Source organism: Somniosus microcephalus, chromosome 29 (assembly GCF_052327205.1).
Source record: "Somniosus microcephalus isolate GS21.2 chromosome 29, FLI_Smic_1.0, whole genome shotgun sequence".
In the NCBI taxonomy this organism is placed as follows: Eukaryota; Metazoa; Chordata; class Chondrichthyes; order Squaliformes; family Somniosidae; genus Somniosus; species Somniosus microcephalus.
Genome location: NC_141015.1, coordinates 16811070 through 16833052, shown reverse-complemented (window position 1 = coordinate 16833052; position 21983 = coordinate 16811070). Strand labels below are relative to the sequence as shown.

Sequence of the window (21983 nt, the reverse complement as noted above, 5' to 3'; positions counted from 1 at the left end):
CCCTGGGCCCGCTCCGCTACCCACAGGGCCATGACCGATCCGAACCTAGACTCATGTCCAAATTCCTGCCCGCTCCCCGTAACCCTTAATTCCCTTTACTTCTAGGAAACTGTCTATTTCTGTTTTAAATTTATGTAATGATGTAGCTTCTACAGCTTTTTGGGGCAGCATATTCCATGGACCAAGTAGTTCCTCCTCATCTCAGTTTTGAAAGAGCAGCCCCTTATTCTAAGACTATGCCCCCTAGTTCTAGTTTCACCCATCATCGGGAACATCCTCACCGCATCCACCCGATCCAACCCCTTCACAATCTTATATGTTTCAATAAGATCGCCTCTCATTCTTCTGAACTCCAATGAGTAGAGTCCCAATCTACTCAACCTCTCCTCATATGTCCATCCCCTCATCCCTGGGATTAACCGAGTGAACCTTCTTTGTACTGACTCGAGAGCAAGTATGTTTTTTCTTAAGTATGGACACCAAAACTGTATGCAGTATTCCAGGTGTGGTCTCACCAATACCTTGTACAACTGAAGCAATACCTCCCTATTTTTATATTCTATCCCCCTAGCAATGAAAGCCAACATTCCATTGGCCTTCTTGATCACTTGCTGCACCTGCATACTAACTTTTTGAGTTTTGTGCACCAGGACCCCCAGATCCCTTTGTACTACAGTACTTTCCAGTTTCTTGCCATTAAGATAATAACTTGCTCTACGATTTTTCCTGCCAAAGTGCATAACCTCACACTTTCCAGTATTGTATTCCATCTGCCAAATCTCTGCCCACTTACTTAGCCTGTCTATGTCCCCTTGCAGGTTTTTTATGTCCTCCTCACTCACTACTTTCCCTCCCATCTTAGTATCATCTGCAAACTTTGATATGTTACGCTCGGTCCCCTCCTCCAAATCGTTAATATAGATTGTAAAGAGTTGGGGACCCAGCACTGACCCCTGTGGAACACCACTAGTTACTGATTGCCAGTCCGAGAATGAAACATTTATCCCAACTCTCTGCTTTCTGTTAGATAGCCAATCCTCTATCCATGCCAGAATATTACCCCCAATCCCGTGATTTTTTATCTTAAGCAATAATCTTTTGTGTGGCACCTTGTCAAATGCCTTTTGGAAGTCTAAATACACTACGTCCACTGGTTCCCCTTTGTCCACCCTATATGTTACTTCCTCAAAGAACTCCAGCAAATTTGTCAAACATGACTTCCCCTTCATAAAACCATGCTGACTTTGTCCTATTAAATTATGATTATCCAAATGTCCTGTTACTGTCTCCTTAATAATGGACTCCAAAATGTTACCTACCGCAGATGTTAGGCTAACTGGTCTATAGTTTCCAGCCTTCTGTCTACTGCCCTTTTTAAATAAGGGTGTTACATTAGCAGTTTTCCAGTCTGCCGGGACCTTTGCCGAGTCCAGGGAGTTTTGGAAAATTATTACCAATGCATCCACAATCCCTACCACCACTTCCCTCAAGACCCTAGGATGTAAGCCATCAGGTCCAGGTGATTTATCCGCCTTGAGTCCCATTATTTTACCGAGTACCACTTCCTTAGTGATTTTGATCGTGTTTAGCTCCTCCACCCCCCCCCCCCCCCCATAGCCCCCTGTTTGTCCAGTGTTGGGATATTCTTAGTGTCTTCTACTGTAAAGACTGATACAAAATATTCATTCAGTGTTTTTGCCATCTCCATATTTCCCACCATTAATTTCCTGGTCTCATCCTCTAAGGGACCAACATTTACTTTAGCCACCCTTTTTCTTTTTATATAACTATAAAAACTCTTACTATCTGTTTTTATATTTTTTGCTAATTTACTTTCATAATCTATCTTCACTTTCTTAATCAATCTTTTTGTTACTTTTTGCTGTCTTTTAAAGACTTCCCAATCTTCCATCCTCCCACTAGATTTGGCTACCTTATATGCCCTTGTTTTTAGTCAAATACTATCCTTAATTTCTTTACTTAGCCACGGATGGCTGTCTTTTCTTTTACACCCTTTTCTTCTCAGTGGAATATATATTTTTTGGAAGTTGTAAAATAACTCCTTAAATGTACACCACTGATCATGTATCGTCTTACCCTTTAATCTATTTTCCCAATCCACTCTACTCAATTCCGCTCTCATACCTTCATAGTCTCTTTTATTCAAGCTTAGCACGCTTGTTTGAGATCCAACCTTCTCACCCTCTAATTGAATATGGAATTCAACCATGTTATGGTCACTCATTCTAAGGGGATCCTTTATTAGGACATTTTTAATTAATCCTGTCTCGTTACACAGGACCAGATCTAAGGTTGCTTGCCCCCTGGTCGGTTCAGTTACATACTACTCAAGAAACCCATCCCTAATACACTCAATGAACTCATCCTCAAGGCAGCCCTGCCCAATTTGATTTGTCCAATTAATATGATAGTTAAAATCCCCCATAATCATAGATGGTCCCTTATTACAAGCCTCAACTATTTCCTGATTGATACTCCGTCCAACAGATTTGCAACTGTTCAGAGGCCTATAGACTACGCCCACTAGTGTTTTTTTCCCCCAGAGGCTTTTAAAGTAATTAGAGAAATAGTGTGGAGTGGCGAGAGTTTCTGAAGGCAGAGATGTAGTGCCTTAAGGAACTGCCTTATGTCGTTGAGTGGAGTGAGCAGGGAACAAAAAGTAAGCCAGAGTCAGTAGAGCAGAGCATATGTCCCGAGATATATGGTGAGAGGAGATCACTCAAATAGGGAGCAGCATACACCAGGGAGGGAGCCCGTGGCGTTTGGCAAGGATGGGTTAGGAATGTGCAAGAGGACACAGGCCAGATTGTTGGATTGGAGTTTGTGAAGGATGGAGGAAGGCCAGAGAGGAAGGCATTCAATATTCAGTAAGTCAGCCCTCAACACGAAGATGGTATGGATTAGGGTTTTGCTGGTAGAGAGACAGAGGCAAGGGCATAAGGAGATAACATTCTGGAATTGGAATAATACAATCAGCAACTAAGTGGGTTTGAAGGTCAACTCACATGGAACTACTGGGCAAGGTGGAGGAATGGTATCATTGGAAGGACATGCTATAATAGGTATTGAAAGGGCAAATACAGTAGTAAATACTGCAAATATAGAAGAGGAGGATAAGGGTTAATAAATCTGGTTAGAAATCAGTGGTAATAACGAGTAACAAAATAATAATCGGTAACTGCTATAGACCACCAACATAAGGTGAACATAGAGAATTTTTTGGACAGTTAAGGAGAGCTGCAGAAAATCAATGTACTGGTCATTTATGATGCCAGTGGGGAGGAGGGAAACGTACTCAAACTTCATGGGGACAATCATGGAGAACAAGTGGAGCAGGACACCAGTGAAGAAGCTCTCTTGGATTTGGTATTTAGCAACCCACTAGCACATGATCAGCACCTGGGACCTAGTGATCATTGTATAGATAGATTCAATATTGCTGTGAAAGCTAAAGACAGAACACTAACATGTTGATGCAAGATTTCAGAAGACCAAATTGTTTGGAACTGCACGAAAAACCAGAAGGAAAATTAATTGGGAAGCCATATTTAATAATAGAACATGTGGGTAAGAAAGACAGCAGAGATATTTTGTGTGGAGGGAGAGAGGAGGTCACGATTGAGGTAGTCATTCATGCCTGGAAGGAGTATGTTTGTTGGCTTCAATGGCCTTTTTCTGTTTCAAGCTTTCTTGTATTCTTAGAAAGGATTGCAGATTATGGAGCCTGCATCAGCATTCTCACTCCTTCATTCTCATCACGCTGCCACTGTTGCATTTAGTGTGCTTGTCCCTAGAAGGTGCGGAATCAGTTTGGACAAAAGGAACCCAGAATACAAAAGCAAAATACTGCGGATGCTGGAAATCTGAAACAAAAACAGAAAATGCTGGAAATACTCAGCAGGTCAGGCAGCATCTGTGGAGAGAGAAACAGAGTTAACGCTTCAGGTCGATTACTGATGAGGGTCATCGACCTGAAACGTTAACTCTGTTTCTCTCTCCACAGATGCTGCCTGACCTGCTGAGTAGCTCCAGCATTTTCTGTTTTTGTCTTGGAGAGAGAATATTTCCTCCATATGTCGTTTGCTGCAAAATCATAAACATATTCTTTGGAAACCTATTTGTGACTTTGCTACAAATAGCATGCACAGAAAATAATTCTTCTCGGTAATTGATATTAGTAAGTTAGCTGACGTTCACTCACTGCTTACTCAACGTTTATGACTCATTGACAGCAATCTATTACCTAATAAATTGACACATCCACAGACAGTGCGCCCAAAAAAACAGGTGTGAACATTCACAAACTGCTCACTAGCTCGAGGCTACCAGAGTCTGAGTCAGGCTGCGTCCATTCCAGTTATTAGTTGCCCATTCTGACATCAAATGCCTGCTTGAACTTTCCTAAACAATAGTGCTTAAATAAAGAGATGCGTGTCTTTTCTTTTTAAATTGTGAGATCATTAGTCTTTTAAATAACAGCTGCTGTAGAAAACAACTCTATTCACTCATACAAAGACAGGACTAGGGCCAGAGATTTGTTCTGAGCTGGCAGAAGATATATCTCCTCTATCTTCCAGATGAAAATGAAGAATGGGCAACAGGCTACGGTGTTGGTAGAGGGTTGTTAGCATCCGTGGCACCAAATCCTAGCAGGAGTCAGTGCCGATGGTGGGGAGGGGTTAAGGGGAATAAAATTGGAAGAAGAAATGTGTGTTTTAGCATTAAGGATATTATCATTTCATCACTAGACCTCGGAGGGAGCTGTACCTTTTTCACAGTAGGGCTCTCCATCTTCCATGTGGAAAAGGCTGTTGCCAAAGGAATTCCCACAGGCAGCACAGACAAAGCAGGTGGTGTGCCAGGTCTGTCGCAGGGCGTGCATCACTTCCTGCAATGGAGAACAGACAATTGGATCATCAAACTGAAGAACACTACTCTCCACGGTCATTGCAAACTTAGCCGAGTATCACTAAAGAAAATAAACATTTTAGCCCATTCCAAGCATTTTCCCCATCAGGTTATTGGAATGATTTATATGGATACTCTTGATAGAAAAATCTAGCACAGAGAGAAATGGCACCTGCCGGCGGGCAGGACTGACAGAAAGGGTACTTTTACCAAGAGACTCTGCCTGGGTTAACAGAAGGGGCGAAGCTACTGTCATTGCCTGAATTTATATTATAGAACCACTTCAACCAGGGTGCAGGATGGGAGGCTGGCTAGTAGGCCGATGGAATAGTCGAATCTGGCGGTGACAAGGCATGGATGAGGTTTTAAGCAGCAGCTGGCCGGAGTAATTAATGAACGGAGCTTTACAGATAACCAGGGTGAAATTGGTCGACGAAAGTGCAAAACAGGCAATAGTTACATATACAGCACAGAAACAGGCCATTCGGCCCAACCAGGCTATGCTGGTGTTTATGATCCACTCGAGCCTCCTCCCATCCTTCCTCATCTAACTCTATCAGCATAATCCTCAATTCCTTTCTCCCTCATATGCTTATCTAGTCTCCCTTTAAATGTATCTATACTATTCACCTCAACCACTCCTTGTGGTAGCAAGTTCCACATTTTCACCACTCTCTGGGTAAAGAAGTTTGTTCTGAATTCCCTATTGGATTTCTTGGTGACTATCTTATATTGATGGCCTTTAGTTTTGCTCTTCCCCACAAGTGGAAACTCTCTGTGTCTCTTCTAGCAAAACCTTTCATAATTTTATAGACCTCTATTAGGTCACCCCTCAGCCTTCTCTTTTCAAGAGAAAAGAGCCCCAGCCTGTTCATCCTTTCCTGATATGTATACCCTCACATCCTTGTAAATCTTCTCTGCACCCTCCCCAGTGCCTCTATATCCTTTTCATAATATGGCGACCAGAACTATACGCAGTGCTCCAGTGAATCGGCAGCTCGTTTTACACCCCACCCGATGTCCTTTTCCATTGACATCAATTCTCTACCGCTCGTCTTGCACTTTTGCCGAAAACCAATTCCCCCCCCCCAGCTACTGATGAAGGATGGTATAGGAGATACTCTTCAGATAAGATCCATTCTATGGTAGTATAGATGGAACTCTACAGGGGATTATATCTCTGTGGTGCGTGATATTGTACTGAACCATACAGGCTGGGAAGATTCCACCTTTATGTCCAGTAGTGTTGTGAATGAGCTGCCTTCTGTCATGATGGGGCACCACAATTGGCTTTGCTGCCCTTGGCAGGGTGTGGGGGGCGTCGGTGGAAGTGAGCTGGGATTCTCACTATCCACTGATCTTGCTTAATCAGTTATGCACAAACAGGACTGTGCTTGGCTTTGATGCTTCCTATGTTCGAATAACTTGATGCACTCACTGCCCAGGCTCATAAGCGAGGACATGGCTGAGGTACCAGGGCACCTGTGAGCCAGAATCCGTCACTGCTTTCCGACTGGAAATAATTGGAATAAAATAAAGGTTTTCTCCTTATTACTCCATTTCTTTACCAAATATTTACTAGTACAGGTTGAACCCCGGTAATCTGGCACCCGACGGTCTGGCACCTTCAGTGGTCCGGCACAAATCGAAACCGGCGGTCTTTAGTTTGCGGGGCAGCCGCTCGGCGGCGCCACCGTTTCCCACGATATAAACAAACATAATATTGTACCTAATATTGTTATTTTAGGTGTTATTTACCTAACCTTCAGTGGTTCGGAATTTTCAATGGTCCGGCACCGGCCTTGTCCCGAGGGTGCCGGATTACCGGGGTCCAACCTGTATGATATTGTAAAGTGCACATAAAATCCTTGATGAGCAACCAAGAGGGTATTCAAAAGGCTCCCCTGATGGTTCAGTGAGCTTATCCAGTGAGCAGCGGAGCTCCACTGACCGGGGAGCTCCCACGTTTAATTCCCTTTCTGTACGGAGTTAGCTGGGGTGGTAGTAGGGTCATTAGAATTGCTCTCGGTGCCTCTGGAACAGGAAAGGGTAAATCAGCCAGGCTTCCTGCTCCTGATGCTAGTTAGGAACCTCTGCATGTACACAGTTACCCGTTGATCCCGAATGTACCTGCAGTATAAATGAAGCAGATTTGGCAGCAAGAGAGCCTAGTTGTATTTCAGAACTGCTTCCAATGTACAGTACGTGTTTCTATATTATCATACTCTCCTACTTGTGGAGTTAATGTTGAATTCCTCTCCTGATTAGGTGCTGCCACCTACTTGTCTACTCTTAATACTGTTTGCTGTCAAGCCTTCACTTACCCCCATGATCTTTGCATTACACTTGGCACAATCTGGAGCAAAGAACTGCTCGTAGCACCGCTCACAGTAAGTACTGTTCTGCTCCTCTACAAATCCAGTGTCAACCAGTGAGGTCTTGCAGTAAGCACAGTTAAACTCTTCTGGGTGCCAGGAACGGCCCAAGGCCACAAGAAAAGGACCTCTGGAGACAGAAAGAGAAATATAATACAGAGTAATGCAGCAAAGATTTGGGCAGGAGAAGACCAATGGTCGAACGAGCACACCCTTCCAAACCACCCATCAGTTTCCCACTGAGATTCTGGAACTAATAGTCCCGTATCACCTTTTCTAACTGGAATTCATAAGTCCTTTTTAAAATTCTGTTCACCACCCATGTTGGTAATCAGTTCCACAATTCAATTTCCCTCTTACTACAGAAATGTTGCCTAAATTACCTATGATCTTTTGACATCCTTAATTTTAAACTATGTTCTTGAATCCTGTAACAGACACACTTTCCTAGATCCAAATTGTCCATACCCGTGAACATCTTAACGACCTCCATCAAGTCAGCTAGTGAGTACAGTCCCAGGGGAGACAATCTTTCCCCATAACTCAACCCAACATCAGTACTTTGCCATCTATCCCATTCACACACCCCTTGGGAAATCAGTCTGTTATGTGGAACAGTGTCAGATCCCTTCCTGAAATCTATGGACATAACAGAGTGCCTCACCCTTATTCACCAAATCTGTAACCTTCTCAAAGGAATTCAAAATTGGTCAGACATGACTGCCCCTTCTGAACCACTGCTACTCGCTCTGATCAAATCTTGTTCTTCTAGATAGTCCCTTATTCCCCCATTCCCATGCAAGTGCCCATTCCTAGCTTATCAATCCCCCAGGTACGTTCCTGGGCATGCCAATACTGGCGAGAGCCATGACTCTAACCCTGAAGATAGAAGGGCATTTCTCCAGTTCTGCTGTTCCTTCAGACTAAATCCAAGCCAAACACAGGACCTCCCCGTTCACTTAATCCCAGCACTGACCTCAACCTTGCTCCCTATTGCCCCTGGCTCCCTGCTCCAGCTGCCAGGTTCTCCTAAACCAAGCCCTGCCTTCTCCTGCCCAGCCCTGATCCTGCAAACGAGGCACATTCTTACTGCTTCCCCTAGTTTTTAAAAAGATGTAAAAGACACAAATTCAGTTAATTAGTAAAGGAGCATGGTAAGATCCAGACAGATACAGTGGACAACACAGTGAGAGGAAACAGATGGAAAGGCAGACAGAGAGAAAGAGTTAGAAAAAGAGTCAGAGCCAAAAGAGAAAAGGTACAGAGATGACACTGAGGGAGTTTGGCCTTGATCTTTAACCCCCACCCCAGTGGGTGGGAGAAAGTTGGGGAGTGGGGGTGCGTGGGTTAAAATATCAGGATAGGGCAACACGACCCCACTCCTACCCCTTTAGATTTTAAAGTGCGTAATTCAGGACACCCACACAAAAGGCAAGCGGGGGCCTAATTAACAAACCAAAGTCGGGACCGGATGACATTATCAGCACCGCAACTTAAATTTAACAGAAAGTGATGGGGAGGCCCGAGCTTTGGGATCCACAGCAGCTGAACCGAGGTGGGAGCTGTCGGCTCCCCAAGGTAAGTGGCTCTTTCAGCACCTTGTGGGCCAGAAGTGTTCCCCCCAGAGCCCTCCCGATCTCCAGCCTCCCCCTTCCCTCTCCCGATTGCTGATCATCCCTGTGGTAAACCACTGTTATACCTGTCTGTATGTGTATGTGTATTCCACTAGGTACAGGTCTGGACATGCCTCGGCTGACTCCTCCCACTATTCCAGGTATATAAGTGACTACCTCCCAGTCCCTTAGTATTCTGGACGGGTCGACCACTCGAGACTAGACCTTCATTCTTTAGTTAATAAAAGCCTGGTTGTTACTCGCTTAACCTCAGTCTTTTGAGTAATTGATGGCGCATCAATTTTATTAACTAAATTTTTTATAATGGAGAAGATCCTCACACCAGCATGCCTGGACCTGGACAGTCGGGAAGCGGACGCTTCCACCAAGTTTGCTCACTGGCTCATGTGCTTCGAGGCATTCCTGACTGCCTCCACTGCGGTCGTAACGGATGCGAACAAACTGTCTGTCCTGATCTCCAAGGTGAACCACCGAGTGTACTCAGTCATCCAGGACGCGACCTCGTACACAGCCGCCCTCCAGCTCCTCAAGACCCAGTACACGCGCCCTGTGAACGAAGTTTATGCCAGGCACCTCCTGGGGAGTCGCAAGCAACAACCTGGGGAATCGACTGAGGAATACCTCCAAGCACTGTCCGTGCTTGGCCGGGCCTGTGGGTGTAAGGCGGTAACGTCCACTAAGTACACGGAGGAACTGATCCGGGATGCCTTCGTAGCGGGCCACAAGTCCAACTACACCCGACAGCGACTGCTGGAGCAGAGTGACCTCACCCTCGACAAAGCCTCCGAAATCGCACTAACGCTGGACGCATCCTACCGGGGCATGGATGCCTACTCCTCTGCACCGTGGCGCCGCGGGGAACGACAACCTGGGACACAGTAGGACAGCCCCATAGCACCGTGCCACCCCAGCCACAGCCCAACAACGGCTCAACCACCACAGCAGTGTCCCAAAGCCAGACAGCAGTATCCCAAGGCCAGAAATGCTACTTCTGTGGCCAGGCCAAACACCCCAGAGCGCGCTGCCCGGCGAAGAATGCGACCTGCTCGGGCTGCGGGAAAAAGGGACACTACGCTAGCGTCTGCAAGGCCAAAGCCACCCCGAACGCCAGCAGCGCCGCGTGTGGGCCGTGCGAGCCGCCATCTTGGGCCCCCAACAGCGCCGCGTGTGGGCCGTGCGGGCCGCCATCTTGGGCCTCCCCAGCCATGTGCGAACCACCGCAGCAGCAGCCATCTTGGACGACTCCAGCCACATGGGAATCATGGACGCCGCCATCTTGGACACCAGCCGGGACGCAGCAGGCCGCCAATCGCCCCCCATCCGATACCCGCAGCGACACACCGACCCCTACGCTGGCCTCTGTTACGCTGGACCAAACGAGACCGCACCAACTAGCTCGGTCCAAAATGGACGTTAAGGTAAACGGCCGTGCAATAAACTGCCTTTTTGACTCCGGGAGCACAGAGAGCTTCATCCACCCCGACACGGTGCGGCGTTGCTCTCTCCCAGTCCTGCCTGCGCACCAGCGGATTTCTATGGCCGCCGAGTCCCAGTCAGCGGACATTGGCGGCTACTGCGTGGTGACACTAGTAGTAGACGGGACTGTGTTCAATAATTTTAAACTCCTGGTCTTGCCCCAACTTTGCGCTGCCGTTATACTGGGGTTGGATTTCCAGTGCCACCTCAAAAGCGTTACGATGGCGTACGGTGGCCCCCTCCCCCCACTCACAGTCCGCAGCCAGCAGCCTCCAAATTGCCCGCCGCGCACCAGATGCAACCGCTCCACACTCAGAGTCCCACCCCCCCCACTGTTTGCTAACCTCACCCCCGACTGTAAGCCCATCGCCACAAAGAGCAGGCGATACAGTGCCGGGGACAGGGTTTTCATCAAAACCGAAGTGGAGCGGCTCCTGAAGGAGGGGATTATTGAGGGCAGCTCCAGCCCCTGGCGAGCCCAGGTTGTGGTCGTTAAGACCGGCGAGAAACAACGCCTGGTCATCGACTACAGCCAAACAATAAACCGCTACACCCTGCTGGACGCCTACCCACTCCCCCGCATAGCTGACATGGTCAACCAGATCGCGCAGTACCACGTCTTTTCGACCATTGACCTGAAATCAGCGTACCACCAGCTCCCCATCCGCCCCGAAGACCGCCAGTATACTGCTTTTGAGGCAAACGGCCGCCTCTATCACTTCCTTAGGGTTCCCTTTGGCGTTACCAACGGGGTCTCCGTCTTCCAAAGGGAGATGGACCGGATGGTCGATCAAAACGCGCTGCAGGCCACTTTCCCTTACCTAGACAATGTGACCATCTGCGGCCATGACTTGCAGGACCATGACGCAAACCTCGAGAAATTCCTCCGCACCGCCCAACTCCTGAACCTGACATATAACAAGGAGAAGTGCATATTCCGCACAGACCGCCTCGCCATCCTTGGCTGTGTTGTGGAACACGGGGTCATCGGTCCCGACCCGGACCGGATGCGTCCCCTTATGGAACTCCCACTGCCCCAAAGCTCTGAAGAGGTGCCTAGGGTTTTTTTCCTACTACGCCCAGTGGGTCCCCTACTATGCAGACAAAGCCCGTCCGCTGATCAAATCCACCTCTTTTCCCCTGATGGCAGAGGCCCGCTCGGCCTTCCACCGTATCAAGGAGGACATTGCCAAAGCCACCATGCACGCAGTGGACGAATCCATCCCCTTCCAGGTGGAAAGCGATGCGTCCGACTTCGCTCTGGCCGCCACCCTTAATCAGGCGGGGAGACCTGTGGCATTCTTCTCACGAACCCTCCAGGGCCCGGAGACCAGACACTCCGTGGTCGAGAAGGAGGCCCAGGCTATTGTGGAGGCTGTGCGTCATTGGAGGCACTACCTGGCCGGAAAATGATTTACCCTGCTCACTGACCAGCGTTCAGTTGCTTTTATGTTCAACAACAAGCAGAGGGGCAAAATCAAAAATGACAAGATCTTGAGGTGGAGAATCGAACTTTCCACCTACAATTACGAGATCTTGTACCGGCCTGGGAAGCTCAATGAACCCCCAGATGCCCTATCGCGTGGCACCTGCGCCAGCGCGCAGATCGATAGGCTGAGGGCCCTCCACAATGACCTCTGCCACCCGGGGGTCACCAGGTTCTTCCACTTCATCAAGGCCCGCAACCTGCCTTACTCCATTGAGGAGGTCAGGACCATGACCAAGAACTGCCAAGTCTGCGCTGAGTACAAACCGCACTTTTATAGACCAGACAGAGCCCACCTGATAAAAGCCACTCGCCCTTTCGAACGCCTGAGCGTCGATTTTAAAGGGCCTCTCCCCTCCTCCAACCGCAATGTGTACTTCCTCAACATCATTGACGAGTACTCCCGTTTCCCGTTCGCTATCCCCTGCCCGGACATGACCAGTGCCACGGTCATTAAATGTCTGAACAGCCTCTTCACCCTGTTCGGTTTCCCCAGCTATATCCATAGCGACCGGGGCTCATCGTTTATGAGCGACGAACTCCGCCAGTACCTGCTCGTTAGGGGTATAGCCACAAGCAGGACCACCAGTTACAACCCCCGGGGGAACGGACAGGTGGAAAGAGAGAATGCAACAGTTTGGAAGGCCGCCCTACTAGCCTTAAAGTCTAGGGGCCTTCCGACCTCCCGCTGGCAGGAGGTGCTCCCCGATGCGCTCCACTCGATTCGGTCACTGCTCTGCACTGCCACCAATGCCACCCCTCACGAGAAAACGTTTGTCTTCCCAAGGAAGTCCACATCGGGGACAGCGTTACCGCCATGGCTGACGTCCCCAGGGCCGGTACTACTGAGAAGACACGTGAGGACCAATAAAACGGACCCCCTGGTCGAGAGGGTCGACCTCCTCCACGCCAACCCCCAATACACTTACATTGCATACCCGGACGGGCGGGAGGACACAGTCTCCATACGAGACCTCGCACCCTCGGGGACCGCTGTAACCCACGACCCATTACCACCCCCCCCCCCCACGACACCCTCGGGGACCGCTGTAACCCACTACCCATTACCACCACCCCCCCCCCACGACCCGATATCCAACCCCAGCAGCCGGCTCGCCTTGGACCGTCACCCACGAGGACTACACTCCAGTGCCCCAGCCTACACGGGACGCGACGCCGGAAGCTCCACCACCCCTGCCTTCGCCACGTCGATCACAGCGGCAGACAAGACCTCCGGAGAGACTCCAATACACGAACTTTTAAATACACTTCACCCCGCCGGACTCATTTTTAAACAAGGGGTGAATGTGGTAAACCACTGTTATACCTGTCTGTATGTGTATGTGTATTCCACTAGGTACAGGTCTGGACATGCCTCGGCTGACTCCTCCCACTATTCCAGGTATATAAGTGACTGCCTCCCAGTCCCTTAGTATTCTGGACGGGTCGACCACTCGAGACTAGACCTTCATTCTTTAGTTAATAAAAGCCTGGTTGTTACTCGCTTAACCTCAGGCTTTTGAGTAATTGATGGCGCATCAATCCCCGCCTCCCCCCACCTCCAGATTGCCTGGGACGGTCCCCAAGGGTCCCCGACCTCCTGCTGCTAGTGTTCTCCTCCGGCCTGTGGCCAGACCTGCAGCATTTGGCCGGTCGCCGGGTGGGAGGCGGAGCTACAATATGTTGGCAAGGTTCTGTCATTAAGATCGGCAGGGTTTCCGCCTTGCCAGGTTCTCTGGCCGTTTTCGGCCTCTCCCGCGCCCTCCCCATTAATATTTGTGTTTAAAAGCCTTAGAGAGAAAAAGCATAGAAAGTTTGCAGATGATACTAAAATCGGCTGTGTGGTTGATACTGAAGAAGGAAGCTGTAGACTGCAGGAAGATATCAATGAACTGGTCAGGTGGGCAGAACAGTGGCAAATGGAATTCAATCTGGAGAAGTGTGAGGTAATGCATTTGGGGAAGGCTAACAAGGCAAGGGAATACACATTAACTGGTAGGACACTGAGAAGTGCAGAGGAACAAAGGGATCTTGGAGTGCATGTCCACAGATCCCTGAAGGTAGCAGGCCAGGTAGATAAGGTGGTTAAGAAGGCATACGGAATGCTTGCCTTTATTAGCCAAGGCATAGAATACAAGAGCAGGGAGGTATAAAACACTAGTTAGGCCACAGCTAGAGTACTGCGTGGAGTTCTGGTCACCACATTACAGGAAAGATGTGATTGCACTAGAGAGGGTGCAGAGGAGATTTACGAGGATGTTGCCTGCACTGGAGAATTTTAGCTACGAGGAAAGATTGGATAGGCTGAGGTTGTTTTCTTTGGAACAGAGGAGGCTGAGGGGAGATTTAATTGAGGTGTATAAAATTATGAGGGGCCTCGATAGAGTGGATAGGAAGGACCTAGTTCCCTTAGCAGAGGGGTCAACAACCAGGGGGCACAGATTTAAAGTAATTGGTAGGAGGTTTAGAGGGAATTTGAGGGGAAATTTCTTCACCCAGAGGGTGGTGGGGGTCTGGAACTCACTGCCTGAAAGGGTGGTCGAGGCAGAAACCCTCATCGCATTTAAAAAGTACTTGGATATGCTCTTGAAGTGCCGTAACCTACAGGGCTACGGACCAAGAGCTGGAAAGTGGGATTAGGCTGGATAGCTCTTTGTCGGTCGGCGCGGATACGATGGGCCGAAATGGCCTCCTTCCGTGCTGTAACTTTCTATGATTCTATGAAAACCAACAGAAATACACAAAAAGAATCAGACAGCAGGAGAGAAAGAGAGAGATAAATACAGGTAGAGAGAGACCATTTTTTTTTTGTCCGTGAACAATGACGAGAGATCAATTAACAATACTCCAATAAAAAATGTAACACAATTTCTCCCACTCACAGTAACCATAGCACTATGCATTACAGGTAAATTCAGTGTGACCTGTTAAACACTTCAAAAATGTTCACAGTTCTAAATACAGATCAATGTAAACCCAGTGCCAGCAGTGTTGTACTGGACTAAACCAGTCCTGAACTGTATGGAATTCCAATGGACCAAACCAGCGCCTTTGCATTACCATTACACACAATTGCACTGCACCAGTCCCTTCTCACTCACTTCTACTAAGCATCAAATACTAATCTAACAAATCACTTCCTGTTCACTTATATACAGGATTTGTGGTACTAGGATAGACTCATTACAAAATCTTGTGCCAGCCAGCAAATGTTCCCTGTTTATCTATTTTGGAATGCACAACAAAAGTTAGGGAGAGTACTTTCAGTCCAAAGTGTTTTAGGTGTGTATTATTTCAAAATATGAAGCCGGTCGGGTCAGTTTTCCTTCCCTTTCATTGGGTGGAGATGCGATGACAACATAATGAAAATGCGCAGCACTTACTGCCGTGTTCCCACTGACATGTGGGTCACCATCGTTTTGATGGGGACTTGAAATGGGTGGCACGGTGTCCTGACGGAAACAGGCAAATCAAAGTCCTGTGATGTCAATAGGACCTTAGTGCAATTTTGAAGTACCAATGGGCAGAGCGTATGCAGTGCACATTCCACCCATTGCTGCTTGGTGTACTGACCCTTAAAGGCACAGCTACAGGCCACTCAAAGAAAGGCAACCAAAAGTTTTATTGAATGAATTTTGTGGGGTCAGGAGGAGCGTTAATGCTCCTCCTGGCCCTACAAAAGTCTAATCCCCCATCTGAATTCACAGCCCTTCCTCGCGATTGCCTCACCCTCCCACGCGAACTTTCCTGGACTGGCTGGGCTCCACGGAGGAGCCACCCGACTTCCTGTCATCCCAGATTGACCAGCTGCTGGTGACGGAATTCAAATAAGGCCCAACACTTAAAATAGTCCAACTGCTTCCATGGGGCGGGCCGTGGGCTTAGTCCACTTGCCTCCTGCCCAATGGAAGCAGTCACTTCAAAATCAACATCTGTATCTCCTAGTTGGAGGGAGGGATATATCCTAGTTTTTCTACCATATTGTCCCTCTAATGGACATCGACCATTTCTTATTTCCGATTGCATGCATGGATAGGGGAAGCCGTGCAATCTCAGATTATCTCCAGTCAGTACCACAGAAGGTGGAACTTCAGTGTCGCAGGCAGTGATGTCCTGATAATTTTTGAAATCAGTGTATTATACATCGGGGGTGGGAAAGAGGGGAAGTTTGTGGGCTTCTTCCCCCACTTCATCTGATGCCGTTAGAACTACTGACTCGCGAGCTCTGCACCATCAACTGATTTGCTACAGAGGCATTCCGAAGTGAGACAACAGGAGGGAACGCCTCTCCTCCCTTTGATTGCCCAAAGTACGCTGCATGCAAAGAAGGCACTTAAATTTAGCATCTGCGTCGTGGCTAAAGTGGAGCAATAAGTGAACGTGTCCTCACCTGATAATACTGTTACACTGTCCACATAGAGGAGTTCGACTGCTTGCTGGGAATCTCTCAGCCCTTTGCACAAGGCTGCGAGTGCCTCCAGTGGTCTGTCCTGGCATTGGAGCATGTGCAGGAACATGGGCAGGCGTCTGGGGCAGGGCCGCCGACACCAGTGGCTTTGGTGGTGCAGACTGTGGCAAAGGTTGAATATGTTTGGTGAGGGTAGTGGTGCTTTTTCCAGCCTGGAACTTCTGGGCGAAGCTGTCATCCGTTATCCACGGTGGTCGGCTACCCGATGTTGGAGCAGCTGGTTGCACTGGCTCAGGGGCTGGAGCTGGCTTAGCAACATTGAACGTGGCAGTGCTACTGTGCATGTGCTCTGAAGAGAATGAATCGAAAGAAACAGATAAATCATAAAATCTCAAATGGTAGCTCCAAAAAACAAACATGGAGCTGAACTCTTGAAATTCTTTTGTCAGGCTCTCAGTGTTACTGAATGTTTAAATGGGTGCACGATACCATCCGGCATTCCCATGATGTTCAGCCTGTGCAATAAAAAGGAAGCAGGAAAAAGCAAAAGACTACCGATGCTGGAAAGCAGGTCAGTCAGCATCTGTGGAGGGAACAAGTTAATGTTTCTGGTGTCGACCCTTCATCAGAACGCCTGAAACGCTAACTTGCCTATTCCCTTCACAGATACTGACCAACCTGCTGAGTATTTCCAGCATATTCTGGGGGGGCAGTTTGTTACAGAGAGAGAAAAAGATTGGAAGACAAACAGGAAGACAGAGAGAGTGTCACAGATAGTATCAGAGCTAAGGAATGAGGCTCATACCACCGCCCCCCCCCCCCACCCACTCTTCTCCACATTCTGGCACTCTTTCCCCCAAGTTCAGGCTGGGACGATCCCCCCTCCTCCCTCTCAGTTGAATTTGGCACCATTTCCCACCCCCCTCAGCACATGCTGGCACTCCTTCCTTGTCATCTCAAGCCGCCACTTCCAGCTTCTTGCTCTTTCCCATCAACCACTGCTCCCAGCTTTTCCCCCTTCCAGCGAAACACTGGGAAGACCAAAGCCATCGTCTTTGGCCCATAGCACAAAATTCGTACCCTTGCCACCGATTCCATTCCCCTCCCCGCCCACCGTCTCAGCATGAGTGCGGTTTCAACAGAGTGCTGCGAGTTGGGCGAGTCAGAGTTAGGCGAGGAGTGGAAGGAGGAGCTCCCTTGCTTCGCCTTTGTTTTTCCTAACTCTTCACCCTGTTGGAAGAGACCGGTGTCGGGAGCAGGAGAGTAGTGAGTATTTAAACTCACTTTTGCAGGCTTTTTCTCAAAGGCCGGTCAATCTTGCAGACCGGCGGCGTCGTTCCAGAGCCACGCCATGATTCAAAAAGTGACACGGGCAAGAGGAAGCAGCTGATTGGGTGAGTACGGCCAGGTGAGTATTTATACGACTCTATAATTTGACAGTTAAGGTTACTAGTTTATAAAGTTTAGAAGGTCTTAATTTTTGTGGTTATACTTTCCAAGGTCTCTGTTGTGTATCGGGGAGTGCTAGTAACCAAGGGCCCTTGAGTATATCATTTAATTGTAGTGTAATTGGTGGTTTTTGTTGAGTCGGTGTGTCCCAGTTATGCTTAGGATCAATCACTGGACACAGACAACAAGAATAACTTTTAACAGGTCGTTACTATTCGGAGGTCAGGGCTGAACTGCCCAGCAAATCCCTACACAACACTTATATACCGGTGTGGTCACCACCGGTATTACAGTATACAGCAGCCAAGAGAAAGTAGTACATCTCTTAAGGTAGTTCTCTTAAGGTGGAACAGGTTACATACACCACAGTTTTGATTTAATTTAATTTAAATTAATTGAAGGGTAAGTCATGACAGCTCAGCTCGGCCCCGTGGCACGCTCCTCCTGCACTATGTGGGAAATCAGGGACACTTCCTGTGCCCCTGATGACCATGTGTGCGGGAAGTGTATCCAGCTGCAGCTACTGGCAGACCGCATTGCAGCGCTGGAGCTGCGAATGGATACATACTGGAGCATTCGCGATGCTGAGGACATCGTGGATATCACGTTTAATCAGTTGGTCGCACCGCAGGTAAAGGCTGCACAGGCAGGAAGGGAATGGTTGACCACCAGGCAGAGTAGTAGGCGCAGGCAGGTAGTGCAGGGGTCCCCTGTGGCCATCCCCCTCTCAAACAGATATACCAATTTGGATATTGTTGAGGGAAATGGCTTATTGGGGGAAGGCAGCAGCAGCCGCCAACTTCCTGGCACCGTGGGTGGTTCTGCTGCACAGGACGGGAGGAAAAAGAGCGGGAGAGCTATAGTGATAGGGGATTCTATTGTAAGGGGAATAGATAGGCGTTTCTGCGGCCGCAAACGAGACTCCAGGATGGTATGTTGCCTCCCTGGTGCAAGGGTCAAGGATGTCTCGGAGCGGCTGCAGGGCATTCTGGAGGGGGAGGGTGAACAGCCAGTTGTCGTGGTGCATATAGGTACAAACGATATAGGTAAAAACCGGGATGAGGTCCTAAAAGCTGAATATAGGGAGTTAGGAGGTAAATTAAAAAATAGGACCTCAAAGGTAGTAATCTCAGGATTGCTACCAGTGCCCCGTGCTAGTCAGAGTAGAAATAGAAGGATATTTCAGATGACTACATGGCTAGAGGAATGATGCAACGGGGAGAGATTCAAATTCCTGGGACATTGGAACCGATTCTGGGGGAGGTGGGACCAGTACAAACTGGACGATTTGCACCTGGGCAGGACCGGGACCGATGTCCTAGGGGGAGTGTTTGCTAGTGCTGTTGGGGAGGGTTTAAACTAAAATGGCAGGTGGTTGGGAACCTGTGCAGGGAGACAGAGGAAAGGGAAGCAAGGATAGAAGCAAAAGACAGGAAGTAGAAAAGTCAGAGATATCCAGGGCTAGAAATTCAGTAGGCTTTGCGTCCAGTTTTCGCCCAAAGAGGGCTTTTGCGCCTCTTGCTGAGCTTTCGCCGATATTCAGCGCTGCGGTAATGGCGGCGTTAGCCAGTAGCGCTGCGCCGCCACCGATGACGTCATCGGTGTGCGCAGTGCCCCGCTACCGGCCCGACCGCCATATTTAGTTGCGGCCGCCTCTTCCGCAGCGGCCGCAAACAGCGATCAGAAAACGGGGCCATCCTGTAGCCTTAGTGGGGCGCTTTAAGGTGGAGGTGCGGCCGGCCGCTTTTTCGGCGGCCGCCTGCCCGCACCTCCTTCCCCGGCCTCCTCCCCCCCCCGCCCCCGCGGCATTGCCGGCTGCTTTCCGCGAACCCGGCACTTCTCCGTGGTGCCGGGCTCATTTGCCGGCACTATCCAGCGGCGATCTCCCCGTTGCAGGCACCTCCCCCTTAAGAGGAGGAGGCCTGCAGTACCGCAGCCTGCCGCTCCGCAGCGGATGGCGCAGCGGCGCCTAGAGCGCTGAAATTCAGTTTCAACGCCCCAAGCGGGGGCGGGCACACCCTGGAATAGCGCCCGGTTCCGACTTGGGGCGCAAAAACTGAATATCTGACGGGCGCAACTGGCTCCGCGCTCAGCGCTAACTTTTGGGCGCACGCCAGCTGGCGGGCCCAAAGTGAATTTCTAGGCCCAAGGGTTTAAATCAAAATTGGCCACAGTAAATAATAATTCTAAAAGGTCTAAGAGTGTTAAAAAAAACAAGCCTGAAGGCTTTGTGTCTTAATGCGAGGAGCATTCTTAATAAGGTGGACGAATTAGCTGCACAAATAGATGTAAATGGATATGATATAATTGGGATTACCCAGACATGGCTCCAGGGTGACCAAGGCTGGGAATTCAACATCCAGGGGTATTCAATATTCAGGAAGGACAGGCAAAAAGGAAAAGGACGTGGGGTAGCATTGCTGGTTAAAGAGATTAACACAATTGTAAGGAAGGATATTAGCTCTGATGATGTGGAATCTGTATGGGTAGAGCTGAGAAACACCAAGGGGCAGAAAACGTTAGTGGGAGTTGTATACAGACCCCCAAATAGTAATGCTGAAAGTTGGGGATGGTATTAAACGGGAAATTAGAGATGCGTGCAATAAGGGCACAGCAGTTATCATGGGTGACTTTAATCTACATATAGATTGGGCTAACCAAATTAGTAACAATACTGTGGAGGAGGAATTCCTGGAGTGTATACGGGATGGTTTCCTGGACCAATATGTCGAGGAACCAACTAGAGATCAGGCCATCTTAGACTGGGTATTATGTAATGAGAAAGGATTAATTAGCAATCTTGTTGTGCGAGGCCCCTTGGGGAGGAGTGATCATAATATGATAGAATTCTTCATTAAGATGGAGAGTGAAGTATTTGACTCAGAGAATAGGGTCCTGAATTTAAATAAAGGAAACTACAATGGTATGAGGCGCGAGTTGGCTAGGATGGATTGGGGAACGTTACTTAAAGGGTTGACGGTGGATAGGCAATGGCAAACATTTAAAGATCGCATGGATGAACTACAGAATTTGTTCATCCCTGTTTGGCATAAAAATAAAACAAAAAAGATGACTCAAACGTGGCTAACAAGGGAAATTAGGAATAGCATAAGATCCAAGGAGAAGACATATAAATTGGCCAGAAAAAGCAGCAAACCTGAGGATTGGGAGCAGTTTAGGATTCAACAAAGGAGGACAAAGGGATTAATTAAGAAGGGGAAAATAGAGTATGAGAGTAAGCTGGCAGGGAACATAAAAACTGACTGTAAAAGCTTTTATAGATATGTGAAGAGAAAAAGATTGGTGAAGTCAAGCGTAGGTCCCTTGCAGTCAGAATCAGGGGAATTTATAATGGGGAACAAAGAAATGGCAGACCAATTAAATACATACTTTGGTTCTGTCTTCACAAAGGAGGACACAAATCACCTCCCAGAGATGTCGGGGAACATAGGGTCTAATGAGAGGGAGGAACTGAATGAAATCAGTATTTGTAGGGAAATTGACGGGATTGAAGGCCAATAAATCCCCAGGGCCTGATAATCTACATCCTAGGGTACTTAAGGAAGTGGCCCTAGAAATAGATGTATTGCTGGTCATCTTCCAAAATTCTATAGACTCTGGAACAGTTCTCATGGATTGGAGGGTAGCTAATGTAACCCCACTATTCAAAAAAGGTGGTAGAGAGAAAATGGGGAATTATAGACTGGTAAGCTTGACATCGGTAGTGGGGAAAATGCTAGAGTCCATTATAAAAGATGTAATAGCAGAGCACTTGGAAAACAGTGACAGGATCGGACAAAGTCAACAGGGATTTACAAAAGGTAAATCGTGCTTGACTAATCTACTGGAATTTTTTGAGGATGTAACTGGTAGAATAGATAAGGGAGAACCAGTGGATGTGGTGTATCTGGACTTTCAGAAGGCTTTCGATAAGGTCCCACATAAGAGATTAGCGTGTAAAGTTAAAGCACATGGGATTGGGGGTAAGGTATTGACTTGGATAGAGAACTGGTTGGCAGACAGGAAGTAAAGAGTTGGAATAAACGGGTCTTTTTCCGAGTGGCAGGCAGTGACTAGTGGGGTACTGCAGGGATCGGTGCTAGGACCCCAGCTATTCACAATATATATTAATGATCTAGACGAGGGAACTAGATGTAATATCTCCAAGTTTGCAGATGACACAAAGCTGGGTGGGCGTGTGTGCTGTGAGGAGGATGCCGAGAAAC

The 21983-nt window shown here is 48.3% G+C and overlaps 1 protein-coding gene across 1 annotated transcript in view; it reads right to left on the bottom strand.

The window, feature by feature from the left end:
• The window catches only part of ldb3a (LIM domain binding 3a), a 210520-nt gene that overhangs the window by 21420 nt on the left and 167117 nt on the right, over positions 1-21983 (bottom strand). Inside the window, exons 13-15 of the mRNA XM_085970260.1 lie at positions 16291-16657; positions 7254-7434; positions 4789-4909 (exon numbers count right to left, since the gene is read on the bottom strand). Of these exons, the coding sequence (XP_085826386.1) occupies positions 4789-4909; positions 7254-7434; positions 16291-16657 (669 nt within the window). The remainder of the gene's footprint in view (positions 1-4788; positions 4910-7253; positions 7435-16290; positions 16658-21983) is intronic.